At 36.8% G+C, this 19733-nt stretch overlaps 1 protein-coding gene and 2 long non-coding RNA genes across 41 annotated transcripts in view; 1 reads left to right on the forward strand and 2 right to left on the reverse strand.

The window, feature by feature from the left end:
- tns1b (tensin 1b) overlaps positions 1-19733 on the reverse strand; it is a 172524-nt gene that overhangs the window by 119167 nt on the left and 33624 nt on the right. For 3 of the 39 annotated variants that reach the window (XM_078939420.1, XM_078939379.1, XM_078939378.1), the window contains exon 1: positions 12284-12611. The exons of 35 other annotated variants lie outside the window; for them this stretch is intronic. In XM_078939420.1, coding sequence (XP_078795546.1) covers positions 12284-12364 — 81 coding nt within the window. In that variant the 5' untranslated portion in view covers positions 12365-12611. Of the gene's footprint in view, positions 1-12283; positions 12612-12883; positions 12918-19733 lie in introns of those variants that run through there. One more of the 39 variants, XM_078939418.1, reaches the window with a different exon arrangement.
- On the forward strand, positions 13756-14604 carry LOC144988677 (uncharacterized). The gene is made up of 3 exons (XR_013652650.1): positions 13756-13847; positions 14272-14386; positions 14465-14604. It is a non-coding gene; the product is annotated as an uncharacterized LOC144988677 (long non-coding RNA).
- LOC144988678 (uncharacterized) lies at positions 14918-16046 on the reverse strand. Its single transcript, XR_013652651.1, has 2 exons — positions 15837-16046; positions 14918-15210 (listed from the first exon to the last, which is right to left on the reverse strand). It is a non-coding gene; the product is annotated as an uncharacterized LOC144988678 (long non-coding RNA).

The following is a 19733-nucleotide window of genomic DNA, read 5'->3' on the forward strand; positions in this document are numbered from 1 at the left end:
GGTAATATTATAGTTTGTGTGGTTTACATCCCCCCGAGTGTGAACACATTAGAGGCCACCAGTCAGTTAGCAGACTGTGTGTAAAGACGTCTTCAGCACACTCCTGGGGCCCTGGTGTTTTTAATGGGTGATTTTAACCACACGCAGCTAAAATATTTCTTACATCAGTTCAGTAATCATCATCAGTAATTATGTTCCAACAGTTCCATCAGTCAAATTAGACATTTTCTAAATGAATTTTGCTACACATTTACCAGATAACTTCTTTCAAATTAAATGTCAAATACCCTTTTCTTTATCATTTTAATTAAGTGACAGAATAAGCTGTGTTGAGGAAGGAAATGAAAAAGCATTTTGGCGGATTGCTTTTTCATTTTAATTTTGAGTCAAAAAATGCAGCTTCATTTTGAAAATAAGAAGGCATTTCTGGTTTTGACTTTTATTTTTAATTATGCTACAGAATCGCTTCCAGAGTTTCAACACTCTGCGTTCTTCTTACTTGCTTTAAGGAAAATAATTATATGTGTGTGTTTATTATTTTGGGTACTAGTCCCAAGTTTTAATAGTTGTTGTAGATTAATTGAGAGTGTTCTTTTTTTTTTTTGTGAATTGATAATGCATTTTACTGAATTTTTTTTTAGCACTGTGGTTTTAAAGTTTCAGTTACCAGTAGATATTTTATTATTCGTGTTCTTAACTGTGAGAGTCAGGTCTGGAGGAAATTTTGTATACTCCAGTTTTTAATTTTTTATTATGTATTTGTTTTGTGTACTTTTATTATTCTCACTTTATGTATGTTATGTGCGAATGCTGCTATACAGCTAAGTAGCTCTGTGGCCCAGGACAAATTTCCTCTTTGAGGAAAATAAAATTGACCTTACATTACCTTACTGCCACTCTCTGGCAAAGCTTCAAACATTACCTCATGGTAAACGTGAGCTATGTTTGTCTGCATCTGCAAGCATGGCTTTCAAACTGTTTATTAGGGTTATAAGGAAATGACCCAAATGCAAACTTATCTTTTTTTTTTTGTATGACAGCCTTATTATTGGTGTAATATATTCATTCATTCATCTTCTAAACCAGTTTTGTCCCTTTCTGGGTCACGGGGCTGCCGGAGCCTATCCCAGCCACTCGTGGGCGAAGGCAGGTGACACCATGGACAGGTCGCAGGGCGGTGTAATATTTATGCCAGAAATACATTCTGATTCTAGCCTTAGCATTTTGTTTTCTCATTGGTTACCCCTTTCAATTCACTTCATCCATCTTATATTTTAAAAGAATGATTTAACCTAATGACCATACAGACTTTTGAAATTAAGGTGCAATTTGTTATCTGCAGGTGGTAATGGAACAAAGGTATTTTAATATGGTTTTAAAGAGGAAGTTTAAAGATGTTTAAAATGATGTGACTTAATGTGGTAAAACTATCCACATGGATTTTAAAATAAGACACATTGAACCTAAATTTCTGTTTCAACAACATCTGCAACAAATTGTTTTTTTAATCCTCAAGATAGAATGAAATAACATAGTCGCAAGGATTAAAAAAAAAAAAAAAAAAGAGTGAGAGGCTGGAACCTAAAATAAGAAATGAGTAGATAGTAACATGCAGACAAGCAAGCAAATACATCCATAGTTGGCAGTGATCCCCCCGCCCAACAATACAATCAGACACTATTGTTCTTGCCTTTGGAGCCAGCAGACTGAGGAGACCTCTAAAGTCAGCTGGGTTAATCAGACCGCTAACAAGCCCCCTTCTGTCATATGGAACACCATGTGCATGAGTAGAGATTTTATCCAGACGCACTCTGGCAATCACTTCATGTCTCCATCTGTGACAATGTTTGTACATGTTCATATGTCTGGCTACACAGGAAGTGTCAAAGCAGAGCTCACCTTTGAACCCCATTGTTCCATGTTTCTGACTTTTTTATTTATTTATTTATTTAACCATTTTAATCTACTCAAATTTTTCCTTGAGACCTGCTGGACACTCCAAGCATCTTTACTGTTCACTCCTGTCTGTTCACCTTCACTGCTATCCTCCTAAAACCCAAGAGTCTCTTTAGTGCTCAGAAGCCAAATGTATACTTCCATGGAAGTAAATTTCAAAATTGCAAAGTAGAATTTTCTTAACTAGCATGGATCCTAAATGTAATTTCAAATTAACATATAACCGAAAAGGTCATGAATAAAAATCCTCTGAAGCGGGGGAGCCCACACTTGTTCAGCATGCGAGCTACTTTTAAATTAACCAGTTTCAAAAGGTATTAGGGGTGTAGGGATTACCTGACAGAGTTGATTCATAGTCCTATGATCCAACCAGATCGATCTATGACAAATTGATAACCGAATTGAACTATACCATTATAAAACTGTTTTAAAATGAAGTAGATCGATTGCGTCGATACTGGAAAATACCATTTGGATTGATGCGCGGTAGCTCTTTTTAACTACCAGGCGGACAACACGCGTGATGGCAAATTATGAGATAGATGTTCCACTGTCCAATGTGTGGAAACACTTTGAATTTTGCAAAGAAGTGACCGCATAGTGTGGTAGAATGTTCTAATAATGTTCCGTTTCCAGTATTTTGAAGTGGAAAAACATCAGTCGTCTGAACTTTAGGAAACTAAAATGTGAATGGATTTGCCATTATTTCCTGTTTGTTTGTATACATATTTAATTTACACTCGATTATCTTGAAAGAAATACAAGGAATCTGGAAACCCTCACCTGCTCTGTTCAGTACCAGGTGCCTTTACCTCTGAGTCACACTGGTTGAATATTTGGCTAAAGATGTCCTGGATCTATTTTAGGTCAGTGAATTGGATTAAATCTGATTGAATTATGTTAACCACAAATTATGATATGAATCAAATTGTTGCTAAAATGATTGGTTACAGCCCTTCCTGTTATGTTTTGCATGCTTTTGTCTGGGTTTTGTTGATGTTTCACCTTTTCTTTCTGTGCAGGCTGACTGTGGCTCCTCCCAGCTGATTCACACCTTCACCTCTGAGGAGGAGTGCACAGCTGTCTACACATAGCTGATTTAGTTTGCTCCCTATTTAAGTTAACTGCTTTCTGTGTTGTTTCATTTTGTATTCCATCATGTTAGTAAGCTCAACTTGTTCCCTTGGTTTTGCTTTTTGCCTCCTGTGAGGGTTTTTTTTTCTTTTTGTTAATAAATCATTAGACTGTTTGAACCGTATCTGAGCCTTTTCCTTCATCTGGGTCCTCGCCGACCAGCCCGTGACACTTACATTAATCCCTCTATTGGGAATGACATGTTAGAATACCTTCTGAAAATGAAGGAGCACTGAAAATCCCTTAATTGGAAGCAGCGTGGTGCAACAAGTGCAACAAGAAACAATTACAGCTAAATACCAGAGAAAAAAAGCTGCTGCTATATTTTTCTCTTTTTTTAACTTGACTTCCTTTTTTTTTTCCTTCTCTGCTGCCGTTCCCACAAACCTAATGCACTGACATTGAAGTCACCTGTTTCACATTTGGTAAGAAAAAAACTGCACCGTGGGCATTCCAGCCTTTCCTTCCTTTCCTTCTGCCCCCCACCCCCACCCTATAGACCCCTCCAGCTCTCTTTTCCACATCTATTTCATTTTGGTGAAGTGGATCCCAGGGAGGAAATTAGTCCGTCCTCCAGTAGTTAAGAGAAAAAAGAAAGATTCCCTCCTTCCTAAAGAAACACAATTAGAGTAACACTAAGTTGATAAAGTGGATACAATTTTCTGGGTATCACTTTTTAGAATTATTGTTTTTACTCAGAAAGATTCTAACACATTTCAAAACAGAAACATACATTTTAACACAACATATACATGAGAACTCAACATGATTCCTAAACCATGCTGAATTGCTGGGATAATTCAGTTAATCTATTTTTAAAAACAATATGTTAACCGTATTTCACTGTCACAGCAGCTTAGATTTCTGTCTATGCGTTTGGCTTCAATTTATTGCCTTAAAAGAAAAATGTAAAATGTTTGAATAAATTTTTAGATTTCTTGTACATTTTAAGGTGTATTTTTTCATTTCTTAAAAACAGATGTCAGGATTTGTGTGGGTTAAAAAATGAAAAATCTGTAAGACGTGCCTCCATCTCACCTGCTTCACCCATACCTACCTTTATGTGTTGTTTAACCCTTGTGCTATCCTCTGACCCTTCGCTTACATTGACATTGACGTGTTCTCCCCATGACAAAGGTGGATAAAGGTGAAGAGGATTTCATGTAATCCATGGACACCAGTGAAAATCACAAATCATTGAAGAAAAAAGGTTCAGCGCACTGTCTAGTGGGTGTAGATGACCCAACTCCCAATGATAAAGTGCCTAGGATAGCACAAGGGTTAAGTGTTTGCTACGGCCTGTTAGCCGCAGATTGCCCATAGAAGAAAATGTGCATGAACATTTTCCTCTACAGGCTCACAGAGCGATCTATGACCTTGATATTTTGTGAGGGCCATCTGCGTGTTCTATGCAGATGTGCCTATTTTTTGCTCGCAGACAGCCTGTATCTACCCATAAAAGCAATTGTGACTAAAACATTACTCTCAGATAATAAAAACCTTTTTCAGACAATCTCTGCATCTTTTTGTAGTTTAACAATAACTAAGCAAACATGTATAGACTAGGCCTGCACAATATACCGCAAATTTATCGTTATCGCAATATCAAGCAGTGCAAAAGTCAGCAAAAATCGCAATAAATGGTTACCTTAAATGTGCTAAAACAATCCTATGGCAGCTTGAACGAATTTAACGAATCAAATAAATCCATTTATGCATTTGACCAATTGGCTGGACCCTTTCTGATGTTGACCAATCAGATGAGCCCTTTCATGTTAGATGTTTGCCTCCTACATCAACGAGGGTCATTTGGAGTATCATTTTTTTAAACTGTTGCAATGAGATAGTAATGATGTTCTTGGTTGTTTTGCCATTTATTTATATACCGCAAATTATATCGTTATCGCAATATTGATCACTAATATCGCACATCGCAAGTTTTGTTCATATTGTGCAGCCCTAGTATAGACTCATTAAAAAAAAACTATCAATGAACTCTAAATGAACAGAAAAACCATCAACTACTGAGAACTTTGGTTGACAGCTCATAGTGATGGTTGTCTTTCAGTTAGCATGCAAACAGGCATAAAGAATGATGTACTAAAAACAAAACAACAAACCCTTTTAATGACTACATTATTTTATGTTATCTTTTTCTAGTCATTTTTCTAATTTTAAAACAAACATGTATATTTTTTCTTTTGCTTTTGGCCCAAATTCAGGTATGCATTTTCAAAATTTTTCACAAATCCCTATTGAATCTTATTTTGCTGTTTTCAGAAAGAAACCCCCCAAAACTGTCTAAGATAAGCTTGATTTCTTAAGAAAATAAAGCTTAAGGCCTTCCTGCACAGTAATGGGAGCCATGAGCCTTTTCAAAATAAATGTCACTTCAATAGAAAATGTCTACAAGCAACAAATAAAAAAAGCAAAACTATGCCAAAAAAAATAAATTTACCAAGAATTTATCCATAGTTCATCAATTCCAAAAGAAAACTGTAACTGAGCTAGAGGAGCCAAAGGCTCTGGGTCAAAGTAGATGTAAGTAATATTACAATCACAAGAGGTTTTCTCTGTAGAATAGGATTGTCACAATTCGTAAGATTAAATCTGGATGACAAATCTCATAATTTGCAATTGAGGGACTTTATTTACTTTTTCTGAACTGGATAAAATCTCTTGATTTCTTAAAAATATGACATATAAAGTTCAGCATTAAAAAGCAAGACAAAACATTCAGAAACAAAAATACTATCAAACTATAAGTTGGACCATGAAGTTAGACTTGCACAAATGGAATTCAGAGCATCTCTGAGGTCCATTCCCTTTTTAAAGGAACCAGAATCAACAACTTTTAAAGATCTGACATGAACATTTAAGTTTAAGTGTTTTATCACAACCAAAACACATTTGTACTCTTAAAAATGTTCACACATGCTTCAGCTCTGGCATCAGAGATTACAATAGGTGACAGATATTTAACACATTAATCAGTTCATGTACCTTGTTGCAGATTAAAATAGATATTGTTAAGTTTCAATTGGCAGCTAAACTCTCTTCTGGGAGAGAAAATGTTTAAAGCTCTGACCATACGAGTGCTTTTAAGAATGTTTTGGCTTTCAGACACTACTGTGCTCAAACAATTCCATTTAAGGTGGCGTTCAGTGCTAAAACCTGTAAGGAAAACTCGTTTTGGAGTTTTACAGTTTGTAAAATTTCCATTTTAGTTTAGTCTTCTTTTTCTTTAAGGTAAAAATGTTAGAAAACAACTTTCCCTTCTCAAACATCTTAACCCTTGTGCTATCTTAGATGACCCCACCCTTACATTGACATGTTCTCCCTACCATGACAAAGGTGGATAAAGGTGGAAAGATTTCATGTAATCCATGGACACCAGTGAGGTTCACAAATCATTGAAGAAAAAAGGTTCAGCGCACTGTCTAGTGGGTCTAGATGACCCAACTCCCAATGTTAAAGTGCCTAGGATAGCACAAGGGTTACGTTGCTTCTTGCCAGGTTTTGACAAGTGCAGATAAACCCACACATGGAATGGACCATTTGTTCAAAGCTTCAAATTCAATGTATAAAAATGACGAACAATAAATTCCATAAAATAACAACTAATAAGTCCAATTAAAAAAATTGGAAAATTCTTGTTTTGCTTCTGGCAATGCAACATTTTATGTAAGAATGACTGAGTTTGGCATATTACCATGCAAATACATATAATATGACATGTGTTAATTTTTTACCAAAGCAAGGTTTTATTAAACCCCACAGACCAATATGGGACTGAGATGACAGACGTAAGTCTACAAGTCATTTCACTTGAGCAAAAGAAAAAAAGACTTGAGTGCCAGACATATTCTGAGCTCCTATTTTCTTTCTGGCAAAACCCCAAAGACTTTGGAAGAGGTTAAGGCTAATGTGTCCACTGAAGCATGCACAAAGCAGGGGGTCTTGCTGGGGAAGAAAAGAGGCGGGTGGGGGTATTGGACCAAGCTGACCCACTCTCATAAATCAACTTAAACTTCCCTTTTTGTTTTTAGAGATTAAAAAAATACAAAGAAAACTTTAAAAAAGTTCATACACAGAATTGAAATGTCACATGCCCCTTGTATGTGGATCAAAATAGAGGTGTGCGACATTTAATAAGCTCATTTTCATTGGGGATACTTATATGATTGCATGTTGTCTCCATTCAGAGAAGTGGACATCTGAAAATGAAATGCAAGATTCAGCTGAACATGTATGGTTGCTGGTGCCATCTAAATCTTTAAAGGAAAGCTTATCTACTAGTTACTTAGCTAGCTAGTTAGCTACCTTTTATACAGATCCATGTCAAGTGTTTAAAGAGTATATTCTAAATAATAAATTATAGGGTCAAAAACACAAAGTCAAATTTGACAGAACATAAACTCAAAATGTCAAACCTTGCGGCAGGTGACCTTATTTACATATAAAAAAGCAAGGTGTTACATCTGCCATGAAAAAACAAAAACAGGAAGATATAATTTGCACAGACTCATCAAAATGAAAAATTAGCAGAGTGGAAACAGATTGGTTGGTTGGATGAATCCCAATTACGGCTGTGATATTCAGATGGGGTCAAAATATGGCATAAATGGCAAAATAATATTAGTGGAATTGGCAGTTTCTTGCTCTTACTTGCTCTTACTAGTAGTAATCAGTAGTACTATCAGAGCAAAACTGCTTTTCTCAGCTTCAGAATCCATTGTTATTACAATAATTGCGCAAACGGCCTAAGAGTTACTTCAAGAAACATCAACAACGAAGCTAAAGCTCTGGTGTAAAAGGGTGAAAAGCGTGGATCGATCCTCCCTTTCATCAAGAGTTTTAGCTGGTGGTGCTACAGAAAGGATGTTTTTTTGGTGCAACCAATAATTCAAATGCAGGGTGTGGAGTTCCGAGCATCCTCAGTTGGTACAACAGGATGCAGTTAACATAAGCGCCTGTCGGTGTAGCAAAGAATACAATCAGTGATATATGATACTTCATTTACATTGTTGACATTTACCTTAACTTGGTTTCAGTCTTTTGCCAAATTGTATTTATTTAACAAAGATACACTTAGTAAAGAACATTATAATGTCACATTAAAACCAAAGCTATTCAAGCTCAGTCCACAAGATCTAACATCCTGCTGGTCTTCTAATGATCACCTGCTAATAATTAATCTGGATTGGGGGTGTTCAGTTTGACCCCATTCTGCATTTGAAACTACTTAAATCTTCACCTCGTGTTCAAAACTATAGCATGTGGCCATATCATTACACCAAATTGTTTTTGGTCAAAGTCATTTCTACAAACCTAATACATGTTTTCATTATTTGGATGAATGTGGTAAATCTTATAATCTTGAAACATCTCATATGTGATGTATGCTGGCCATTGGGCTGTGTGATCACTTTAAAAAAGCCACCATGAAAAGCATGTATGATGTTTAAGAATGTCGGAATAAAAACTTTTTATCAAATCTATTCTGGTGTAGGGGGTTTGTGTTCTTGGCCTTCATCAATAATTCACAGTGTTCAGAGCAGCTTCAGCACTGCATTTTCAAGGCCTCTCATGAAATCCATCATTCATTTGTTGTTGATCTTTTTCTTTGGCTCAAACCGTCTTTTCTTCATTTATTTTGTCCTTCAAGATATTTCTGCCATTCCCCAAACTTACCCTAATGTTTTATTTCAGCACCCATGCTGGAAACGCAGTATACAGACTTCTTTTTCATTCAGAGGCATCCTGCAGTGAAAGAGGATGCTGTCGTATTTTAAATCGGGGTTGAGAAAGAAGGACTTGGCTAGCTTCTGAAAATAGACCGTTTCTTAAATATATTCCTGTCTCTTCAGTAAGCTTCCTCTATCAGTCTTTCTCTTCAAAAGCTCAACCTCTTCTCAACAACATTTGTAGATGTCCAAGGACAATGTCTACAATATGTCCCTGCTTTGTACACCAAATGGGCTAAACACATGAGGTTTATTTAACTTTTTTGTAGAATTAAAAAACCAACAGGTTAACCCTCTCTTTGCCTTTTCTTATAAAACGGTTAGGTTGTAAAAATAAAGTTATAATTTATTCAGCAAGAAAAGCCTAAGACCCTATTGGGAGAGTGAACGTTCCATGAGTATTGATCACAATTGCCCTTGAGACTGTCACTGTGTCATCAAACATTTCTGTTCACTTTTGGGGAAATCATGATGTACAACATGAATGTTGACAATGTGGGTTAAAGCATTTTAAATTAAGTAAAAGGCTACAAAAGCCAGCTGTTGTGATGCTTACATTTTGTTTATCTTCTAACACTGACAAGATTACTACATAAGATCTAACAGACAGGAATACATGCTGATTGTATCTTTAAGCCCCGTACACACCGGGACGAATATTCGCCAGGCGTTATTCGCCAGCGTTTTTCGCCACGTTTTTTGTGTTCACACCCAGGCGATTTCCGCTGACGATTAGCCGAGCGAACATGCAATTTCATTCCCTGACATTAGATGGCGCTTAATGTAAACAGAAATACCCCTGTACACAAGGTGGCGCTGCGCAACTTTATGCTTATAAAGTCGCTTTTCACTCAGAAGAAGAGATAAAGTATTTACGCGATTGTCAGAATCATACAAAGAAAACATGAATATTTCAAGCACCAGTTGCACCAACTGGTGCTTCGTTCGGGGATATTTTAGAATGTCCGTCATTATTTCTTCGCGGAAGTGTAGACGCTACTTGGCGTATATCTTCTTCGCTGGTATGTGTGCTCAGCAAGGCAGTTTGATGTTTGAGCGCCTCCAAGTTGTGTTTTACTGTAACTTCAGAAGCTCCAGACACGTGTGCAAAAGCGCCATTCTCATTGGTCGAATATATTTCGACGCCGCGCGTCAAACCAAAAAAACGAACCCGAGGCGTTTTTTAAAAAGTGACGCCTCGACGCGTGGCGTTTTTTGCCGTTTGTTAATTTGAGGGAGAGGATGCAAATGTATACTGTTAAAAGAGCATTAAAATAATTTCACTAAAGCTCCTATATAGAAAAAAGCTGTGGCCACCTCAGGCTTCAGTGCGTGTGCTGTGGGGCAAAGCCAACACAGGCTAGTCTAGGGTCGTATTAGAAAATGCTTGCAATATAAAATTTAATGCCAACAATATTAGTCCAATAATAATCTATTAGACAAGACTAAGATGGGGTGAAATGCAGAGTAATTATTTGCCTTTGCATTGGCTTAGTTTGTCTTCATTTTCACTGCTAAAAGAAAACCAAAACACTTGGATATCAAGCACTTACAGCCACTTTTCCTTTTTAGAGGGGTTTGTCTCTATATCCCAAGAGGAAAATAGGACAGGTTTCAACGACAGCTGTCAATTTTATTGTGTTTAATGCATATTTAATGTAGTAACTAAAGTAGTATGTAACACCAACAGTATACTGTATTAATGCCTGTGTAAACAAACACATCAAAGGCACCAGCTAAAAAGAAAAATTACAAGGAAAATCTGTGAATAACTTGCGATTCTATTAGAGGTAAATATTGAGGTCATGTGATTTATGATCATTCCAAATTTTTATTCAGCATTTACTTGATTTTATCTTTTATCAACTGCCATCATTTAAATAGAACTAAAATTTGAGTATTTTTTGAGGCACGATTGCTGAGTTTTCTTTGATTAGTTGGTGGGTGGACTCAAAAAAAAGTCTTACTTTACTCTGTTCCACCACTCACCCCCATGGTTACACCAGCCTGGACATGGCGCCAGTCAACTGCACATATATATATATATATATATATGTGTGTGTGTGTGTGCATATATATGCCCACATAATTAAAATTAAAATATCAGAAACCAGAATGCACACTGGTTAATTTGGGGTGTAAAGTTGAACTTTTTAACATGGAACTCAATGAAGAATAGATCACTTTTGAAACCAGCCTCCGGAGGTCTTTTGAGGAAATGCAACATTTGGTACTTCCTCATCTGTGTCAACTTGGAGAATGGTAAGAAGGGCTTGGTCCACACCACAATTTAGATGAGCTTGAACACTTTTTCGAAGTAGATTATCTGAGGAAACAAACTCTGGTCCAGATCAAACTGCCCGGTATGAATGTGCCCCAAAGAACCTTTAGCACCAAGGAAAGATCTGCCATTAACACAGCGGTTCAAATTGAACCTCGCCCCCTTAAGTGAGCTTGCTTTGTTATACAATGCGCTGATGCAGTTGATCAGTGACCCAGAGCTTAGCTGGGGGGCTTTGAGGTTCTTTTACGACCCACCCCTTGTACCTCGCCTCTCGCTCCTCCTAAAGAAAGAATGGTAATTAACTGATGAAGAGCTCAGTAAGATTATCCAGTCTTCTCACTCGGAGCTGCAGCTCTGCCAGTGGTGTGCAACCATGTGCCAAAGGACCACAACCAAAAAGAGACGAACAGATCTCAAAGTTCTATTCAGAAACTTCTATTTTCTATTCACATTGAAACATGAAACGTGCTGTAAATGAGAAACAAAGTCTGTGTTCATAGACTGAATACCACACATTACGTGCAGACATGTACACACTTCGATGGGCTCACTGACCACATCTCTGCTTTGAAGTGCACACAAACAACCCCTCACTTGGAGCGGGAATGCGCAGGAGATTAAATTATACAGGAGAAAGCAAAAATAGCTGTTTGCCCCAACCTCCAAAAGGGATTTTTAGGATGGGTGGGGGGGAAACAGAATGAGTGAGAGTGGGCAAAAAGAGAGGACAGATGGACAAACAGCTGCCAGGACAGATATTGGAGTCAAGTCTGTGTCAAAATCGATGCCTATGAAACTATGAAAACATCTCAAGTGCAGCTCTCCAGGCATGACTTTGTCCAGCATTTGCACATCCTCATTCAGTCTTTTAGAAAATCAGCCCCCTTTGCATGTGTCACCATGCCAAGGCCCCACACAGCCATGGTCCTGAACCTCCACCCAACCCCCGTCACACAGACCACCCAACATATTCACTGACCAGCCTCACTCAGTCAGGCTTTCTCAAGGATAAAAGTGAAAAAACTATCATATCTTGCAAAGCTACATCCAATTTTATCTGTGATCCAATATAAATGATTACTTTTTGCACACACTTTTTTCTGGGAAAAGTTCACTGGTATCGACGTGCAGTGCAAAAATAATGCATTAAAGTTGTTCTCACCCAAAACATGCAGGACAGGCAGACCCAGGTGCGTGCAGGTCCTGCCAGAGCTGTCGGCAGGCTGAGAGAGACTGACGGCATGGTGACGGACAGGAGTGATGACAACGATGATGCTACACACTACTGGGCTTCCTCAAGTCTAAACCTTGCAGGAGAAATTTTGCCCAGGGCTGCAAATCCATGACTTCCTTGGACACAAGTGGCGTCTTTCCCCTTTCGAGATTCCTTACTTTTTTCCCTCACTGACTAATTTGCCTCTTCCTCTGTCTCTCTGAATTAGATTCTGAACTGCCTCTCCTCTGTGCTCACTCTGCCTCTCCTCCCCTCTGTCAAGAAAAGTTTCACAAAGGTTTTTTTTTTCCTCCTTCCTAAATGGGGGTTGGAGGGCAGGCTGCCCCTACCTCTCCAGGGGAGCAAAGGGGAGGGGGAGGGGGAAGTCCACTTATTATCCATCTCTTTTCGCGCCTCCTCTCTTCCTCTTATCCCATGTCTCCCTCCCTTCTTATCCCCCTTTAAGTCGCACTCCTTTTAATTTCATTCAATGCGATGATCCCACCCTCTCCCTGTCCCCCCCTCCACCCAGCTTCGGTAACCCCATACCTTTAAGTCTCTCTCCTCCACACATTTCCTGTCAATATCTGCAAACAAATATGTAGAAACAGATTATATATCTGTAATTCATTTCAGGGCTCAAATTGATATTTCTATAAAGTAGATTCTTAGATAATTTTTCTTTTACATAAAACTCAGTTGTATCTCTGCAATACGGTGGCCCTGAAGTGCAAAGCATTCAACAAATCACTCGATACAAAAACATTTTTAAGATCACAACAACAATTAAAAAAAAAAAAAAAAATTTAAAAAGCAGCATTACATTTTAGAAAACAAAACAAAATTTCAGAAACCAAAACTTGAAAAACAAAAATGACAAAAAAAAAAAAAACATTTCAGAAAACAAAATTAATTTCCAGGAAAAAAAAGAAATAAAAAATGAAAACATTTCAGAAAAAACAAAAACCAGAAAAAAAATGAAATATTAAAAAATGAAAAACATTTCAGAAAAAAAAAATTCCAGAAAAAAAATGAAATATTAAAAAATGAAAAACATTTCAGAAAAAAAAATGAAATATTAAAAAATGAAAAACATTTCAGAAAAAAAAATGAAATATTAAAAAATGAAAAACATTTCTGAACACAGAATGAATTTCCAGAAAACAAAACGAAATCTTCAAAAATGAAAAACATTTCCAAACCGGAAGAAGCAGGTACTATGGGACAACACTGATTGGATGATGATTTTTGTCAATCATTTGAACTGAAAAGTATTTTAAATGAAGCGATGACGGATTTTATCGTCCAAACAACAATGTACTATAATAATCCACGTATTTCCCATTTATATATCAAATAAAAAATGCAGCAAACTGTTAATGAACTTTAAAATTATTTTTTTAACATTTCGCCTGACACACGGTCACCCGGAAGTAGTTTGTGAGCACTTTTACTTTGAACGCTGTGCGCTAATGTCTACGGCTGCGAGGTTCACGCTGTCAATCATCTTTAGGTAAGTATCAATTCTGTGATCTTTTCTTTTGTCAGTCACATGTCTCTAAGGATGTTAATTTTAGGATGTTAAAGTGCTGCTTTGAAAAGATAATTTCTTTTTATCTTGCGCATGCGCAAAAAGAACCCGATGGAGACGAACCGTCTTCACATGATAGCCGTTCCCGTTTTCGGTGACAACATGAGAGAAAAAGCTCCGAGCCAGCCTGATTCTGTGATTTATACAGTAATTACAGTAATTATATGGCATCAGTGTTGCTAAAAATCGACTTTAACACTGAAATCAGTAAACAAGTTCTTATGGGAAATAATATTAAAGTGCATTGTATATTTTTGAACCATGCATATACATATACTGACACTTAAAAATGAACTTTAAAAGTTTATAAAATACTTAATTGAATTAACATGTGATATTTCTGCAGGTGAAGTTACTCAAGGCGAAGTTCCAGAAAGGTTTGAGCTGCAGAAGAACAGATGGCAGCTCTACATGGGAATACAAGAAGACTAAAGTCATTCATATCATTGTGCAGTGTAAAGGCAAGTCACCATGATTTATGTGCAATGTAATCAATAAATATTATTTAACCTTAATATCTAATTTTTTTTAAGTTGCAGGTCCTGTAAAAAAAAGTCTTTAACCTGCTGCATAAGCCTGATTAGTTGTAAATGATGCAGTGGGGAGTGAAAAACGAAGCACAATTCCTGGCTTTAGCGTCGGGCTGATGATCTGGAAATCACATCTGAGGAATCGCATCAAACACTTGTACAACTCCAAACAACTTAATGTTCCTTTAAGCAAAACTCCAGTTTAAAATGTTCCTATTAGACTTGCTTCATTTGAGTTTTTCCATGTTTACCATTTTAGGTTTTAAAGCTTTATTAACAAAGATGATGTTTGACTTTCAAAAGTGTTGTATAGAAATGTTTCTTTGTCAATGAAAAAAACTGAATGCTGACGTGAGGATTGTAATAATGGATATGAAAATAAACAAATTTGTTTCATAGCAAATGCAGTATATTTATTGAAAACTTAACATGAATACGTTATTCAATAACAGAAACAAAGAAACAGTTGTGGATTTTCCTTTATGGGCTTCTTCATGCAGTCAATCAAATGTTGCGCTTACAATCAGCATTTACTCAGCGTACCTGTCAGTCACATTTATTAGAGGAAAAAATGCATCTGGGAAAGTCTGTTTGTGCTTAACAACTATATCAAAAAGAGTCATGTCAGGGAAGCTTTGTCCACATTGCTGCTCAGCATCACATCCAGAGGAAGATGCACAGGTAAGGGGACCCCAGTTCCTGCTCGTACATGCTTGCAGCTTCCTCTGCACTGGACTCCAGCTCCATTGAAATCCCTGACAGAAATAAATTAATAAATTAAAAATCCCTGACAGAAAAACATCAGCTGCCGTTAATCTTTCATTCAGGAAAAAGTTGAGTTCATCAAAATGAGGAGAAAATGGGTTAAACCAGAAATTCATTAGGGAGGGGTCAAAACACCAAACTCAGAATAAAATACATTATTTCAGTCTTATAAAAAATAGATTCTAAAACAATTTGGTATTCCTCCTCTGCCTGAAAGACTAAAACGTTTTTTTTTAAAGATTTCTTTTACACTACAGACTTTGCCACCGTTAGTTACACACCTGGACGTGTCTGATGATGTGCACATCCAGTCATTTACTGTCATGTTTCTGTGCACTGACACACTCTAAAGTCACAGATCTTAATAGTGTGAATAAGAAGCATTCATAAATGTTATTCTGAGACACAAACTGCTGCAGTTTACCTGACAGCTTTGCTGATTTATGCTGCTGGTACACCTGTCTGAGAATCCTGCCCACGTGACCCCCCCTCTCCAGCTGATGAGGTAACCTGTCATTAACGTATGACTGAAGGATCTTGGATCTGTCTGTAAACACCCACCTAGAAATCACGTTTAACGCTACATTTATTAGATCAAACAAATGTGCCTCCATACCTTATCTGTGGATGGCGGGACTGCATTTCCTGATGTGCGCCGTCTTTAACACCCGTTTCTTCGCAGCTGCTGCTTTAGACAGAATCTTCTCACGACATTTTGAAACATTTGTAAACCTGGTTGGTGTTGATATTTCTGGGTGCGTTCTGTCATCACATCCGCTAAATATTCAAAGATTAACGTTTATGTTAACGTTTTACCGTCCCTTTCATTGTTTACCTGCAGAACGGACGTCATCCACACAAACTACTTCCGGGTGACCGTTCTGCTTCAGACGAAATATTCAAAAAATAATTTAAACCTTCATTATCTGTTTGCTGCATTTTTGATTTAATATGTAAATGGGAAATACGTGGATTATTACAGTACATTGTTGTTTGGACGATAAAATCCGTCATCGCTTCATTTAAAATACTTTTCAGTTCAAATGATTGACAAACATCATCCAATCAGCGTTGTCCCATAGTACCTGCTTCTTCCGGTTTGGAAATGTTTTTCATTTTTGAAGATTTCATTTTTTTTTCTTAAATGTTTTTCATTTTTTAATATTTCATTTTTTTTCTGAAATGTTTTTTTTTTTTTTTTTTTTTTTAATGTTTTTCATTTTTTAATATTTCATTTTTTTTCTGAAATGTTTTTCATTTTTTTTATTTCATTTTGTTTTCTGGAATTTTTTTTTTTTCTGAAATGTTTTCATTTTGTAATATTTCTTTTTTTTTTCTGGAAATTAATTTTTTTTTCTGAAATCTTTTTTTCTTTTTTTTCTGTTTTCTTTTTTATGTTTTGGTTTCTGAAATTTTGTTTTGTTTTCTAAAATGTAATACGCTTTTTAAATTGTTGCTGTGATCTTAAAAATGTTTTTGTATCGAGTGATTTGTTGAATGGTTTGCACTTCAGGGCCACCGTACTGCAATTAGCTTACATTATCTAAGACTGTTTACGAATACCCTCACTACCTACCACTAGGGTTGTGTATTGGCAAACGTCTGGCGATGTGATACATATCACGATACACATGTCACGATACAATACATATCACGATACATCCCAAGACGGTACCAGAAACAATATTTCACGACTTAGAAAAAACTTTGTCTAATTATTAATACATCTTTCACATGAATAATATCGTAAAATAAATGGTGCTTTTCTTTTGGTTAATTAATACATATTTTTCAACACTCAATGTTGTCTTATTTTCACAAGTATGAGAAAAAATAAATAAATCTGCCTTAACTAATAAGGTTCTATAAGTATGGTTGAGAAAATAAAGTGCTGATATGGTTGTTTATTTTCAACATTGCTAAATGTAGCCAAACCTGTACTTTTAAAACAGTTCACTTGCCTGAACGATGCTTCAACGGGTGCTTAAAAATTTGAGGGGGAAAAAAACTCACCAATTATATCCATAATCATTTAGGTGTGATGACGCAGAGTGAGAGGGTGAAGGAGAGCACTTGAATGTGGCTTAGATGTTTTATTGAATTCTTTTTGACAGTCTGCACTACAGCGCTACATCTCCATTTTCACTCACGTGGAAGTTAACACTGATCACCACCACAACGGTCTTTTTTCATAGCGTTCTACAAGTAAGTCTAATCCATGAGGTCACTGAATTATAATCTTTTGCTGTGAAGTATAGAGAAACTTTTGCTCGCTTTTCCTGTAATTTTTTGACAGACAATGCACATCTGTGCAGCTTCACTCATTCTTGTATGAGCCAAAACACCAAAATCTGTATTTTTATATGGTGCAGGTAGCAACTTGGAACTGAGTTTCCCTTCGGTATCCATCCCAAGGTGACTTAAATTGTACAGTATATGTCTCATTGAGCTTTGTAGCAACTGAACATCTAACAAAAGATGGTTTTCGCAAGATCTTGTTGTTTTGGCGTGGTGTAGAGCTGCTCAAAGAGGCTCAGTGTGGTGTGTTGCCCACTAGTGGTCAAGGATTTAAGTGGAAAGCAGAAGTAAGAGGCTGAACTACATTTGCTCATAAATAAACAGTTAAATATTGTCATGGCAGGATTTTAAATCAAGTATTGTAAAATGAAAAATTGCAATATTTCACTGAATGGATCTTTTCTTACACTTCTACTCACTACGGTTTTGTCTGAATTCCTTCACTACGCACTACATAGCGCTCTACATAGTGCGTTGATCCTTTTGTTGTGCTTTACAAATCTTCTATTTCAAAATCAAACTTAATCAAACTTGGCTGCAGACAAGATGGCGCCTTGACACCATCGCCTGAAAGCGGAAATTTACAACATACCCTTAACCTAACCAAAAGTGTTCAGAATTGTAAAAATATATTTTTTTATTAAAGCTTAAAAATAAAAAACCTAACTGCTAGGGTCACCAGTTAAAATAAGTTTTTTTTTTTTCATGTGGGTGACTTGCTGTCTTTGTATGGGACTCTGAAAACAGCTTTTTTTCATCACCATCAACATCACTAAAGAAATAAACTTCATCCTGACGCAGGTTTTCTAGGTTCAGAACAAGGAATAAAAACATGAATGAAAGCTCCTCACGAGGAACTCAGACCACCTCCATTGTCCCTGTTTTCCAAAGAGAAAAAAAACACACAGGGGCCAGGAAGTAAAAGCTGCTTCATTAGGTTCTCACTGATCATCAATGACCATGTTGGCCCCAAGTCTGACTATCTCTTTGTGCAGGTTTCTCTTTCTCACCCACACAAGGCTGTGCAGAAACATACCCCTCTGACAAACTCACCTAAACGCAATCTCATTTAACGCCGTACCTAACCCTGAATAAGACTTCAATGATAACAATTTATCAGACTTCAGTTAAAATAAAACTACAGAGTCAAAGAAGGTTTGAACTTGTATCACACAACCTTCCCAAAAGGTTTTACAGTTTTGTGTACTCACTCATACAAACACAAACATGTACAGACACAAACACCTATCATTTTGGGCCTGATCCTTCCAGAAAACACAAACATTCGCTGAAACAAACTGTCGCTGGTTTCCCACTCTTTTACCTATTCACATTTTTTCTCACACTGTGCAAACACGTGCCCACCTCCGCACTAAAACATGCACGGACGCCATTACCCAGAAGCTTCGGATTAATCTTCCTACTATTTCCTGCAGGTCGCTCCACCAGAGAAACAGTCACAGAAGTAGAGAATGTTATTGAAAAAACATTTCAACTAAATCCCAATTACGAGAATGGAGCAAAGACTAAAATCACACACCCACAGCCTGGCTATATTTATCTTGTCAAACTTCGTGTGTACATGTATACAGCTAGTTGTGAAAGACTAAAAACCATGAACACAAAATGTTTTCATATTTTTCTGTTTTAACAGGTCGAAATCAGATTTTTAAAAACTAAAATTTTCAACTTCAACTATGTTAAAATACCAGCTGTAGATCTTGAGGACTTTATGAGGCATTTTAAGACAATGCGACAACAAAAACATCCGCTTGGCACCAATAAACAATGCAATACTGCACCTCGAGAGTGATAATCATTCATCTTGAGACAAGCGATTTAATCTTCAGTTAAATTCAATCACCTAGGCTGAACTGTTGCAGAGAGCTTTTAAAAATTCAAAACTTCCACTCTCTTCATTTCTATTAATCAAATCATGAGTCTGAGTAAGTACTTAAAGTGAGGGTGTGTTAGGAAATCCATGGCAGTTGTTTGTGGGCACCACTTAGCTGCAGCCTCAGTCCCATAACACTGGTATTAAACTCCAATCTAGATGTTTGTTGTCTGCTGTAGGTTGATTTTCCACGTCTAATGTGAATTCTCACACAGTCTGCTGCACATTACAATACTCAAAAAAATAGACACCAAAACAATTAAACAATATACTACCAACAAGACCAGAGATAAATAGCTATATCAGTTGTGACTCAGCCAT

This window comes from Oryzias latipes, chromosome 21 (assembly GCF_053564925.1).
Source record: "Oryzias latipes strain Hd-rR chromosome 21, Olatipes_Hd-rR_3.1".
Classification (NCBI taxonomy): domain Eukaryota; kingdom Metazoa; phylum Chordata; class Actinopteri; order Beloniformes; family Adrianichthyidae; genus Oryzias; species Oryzias latipes.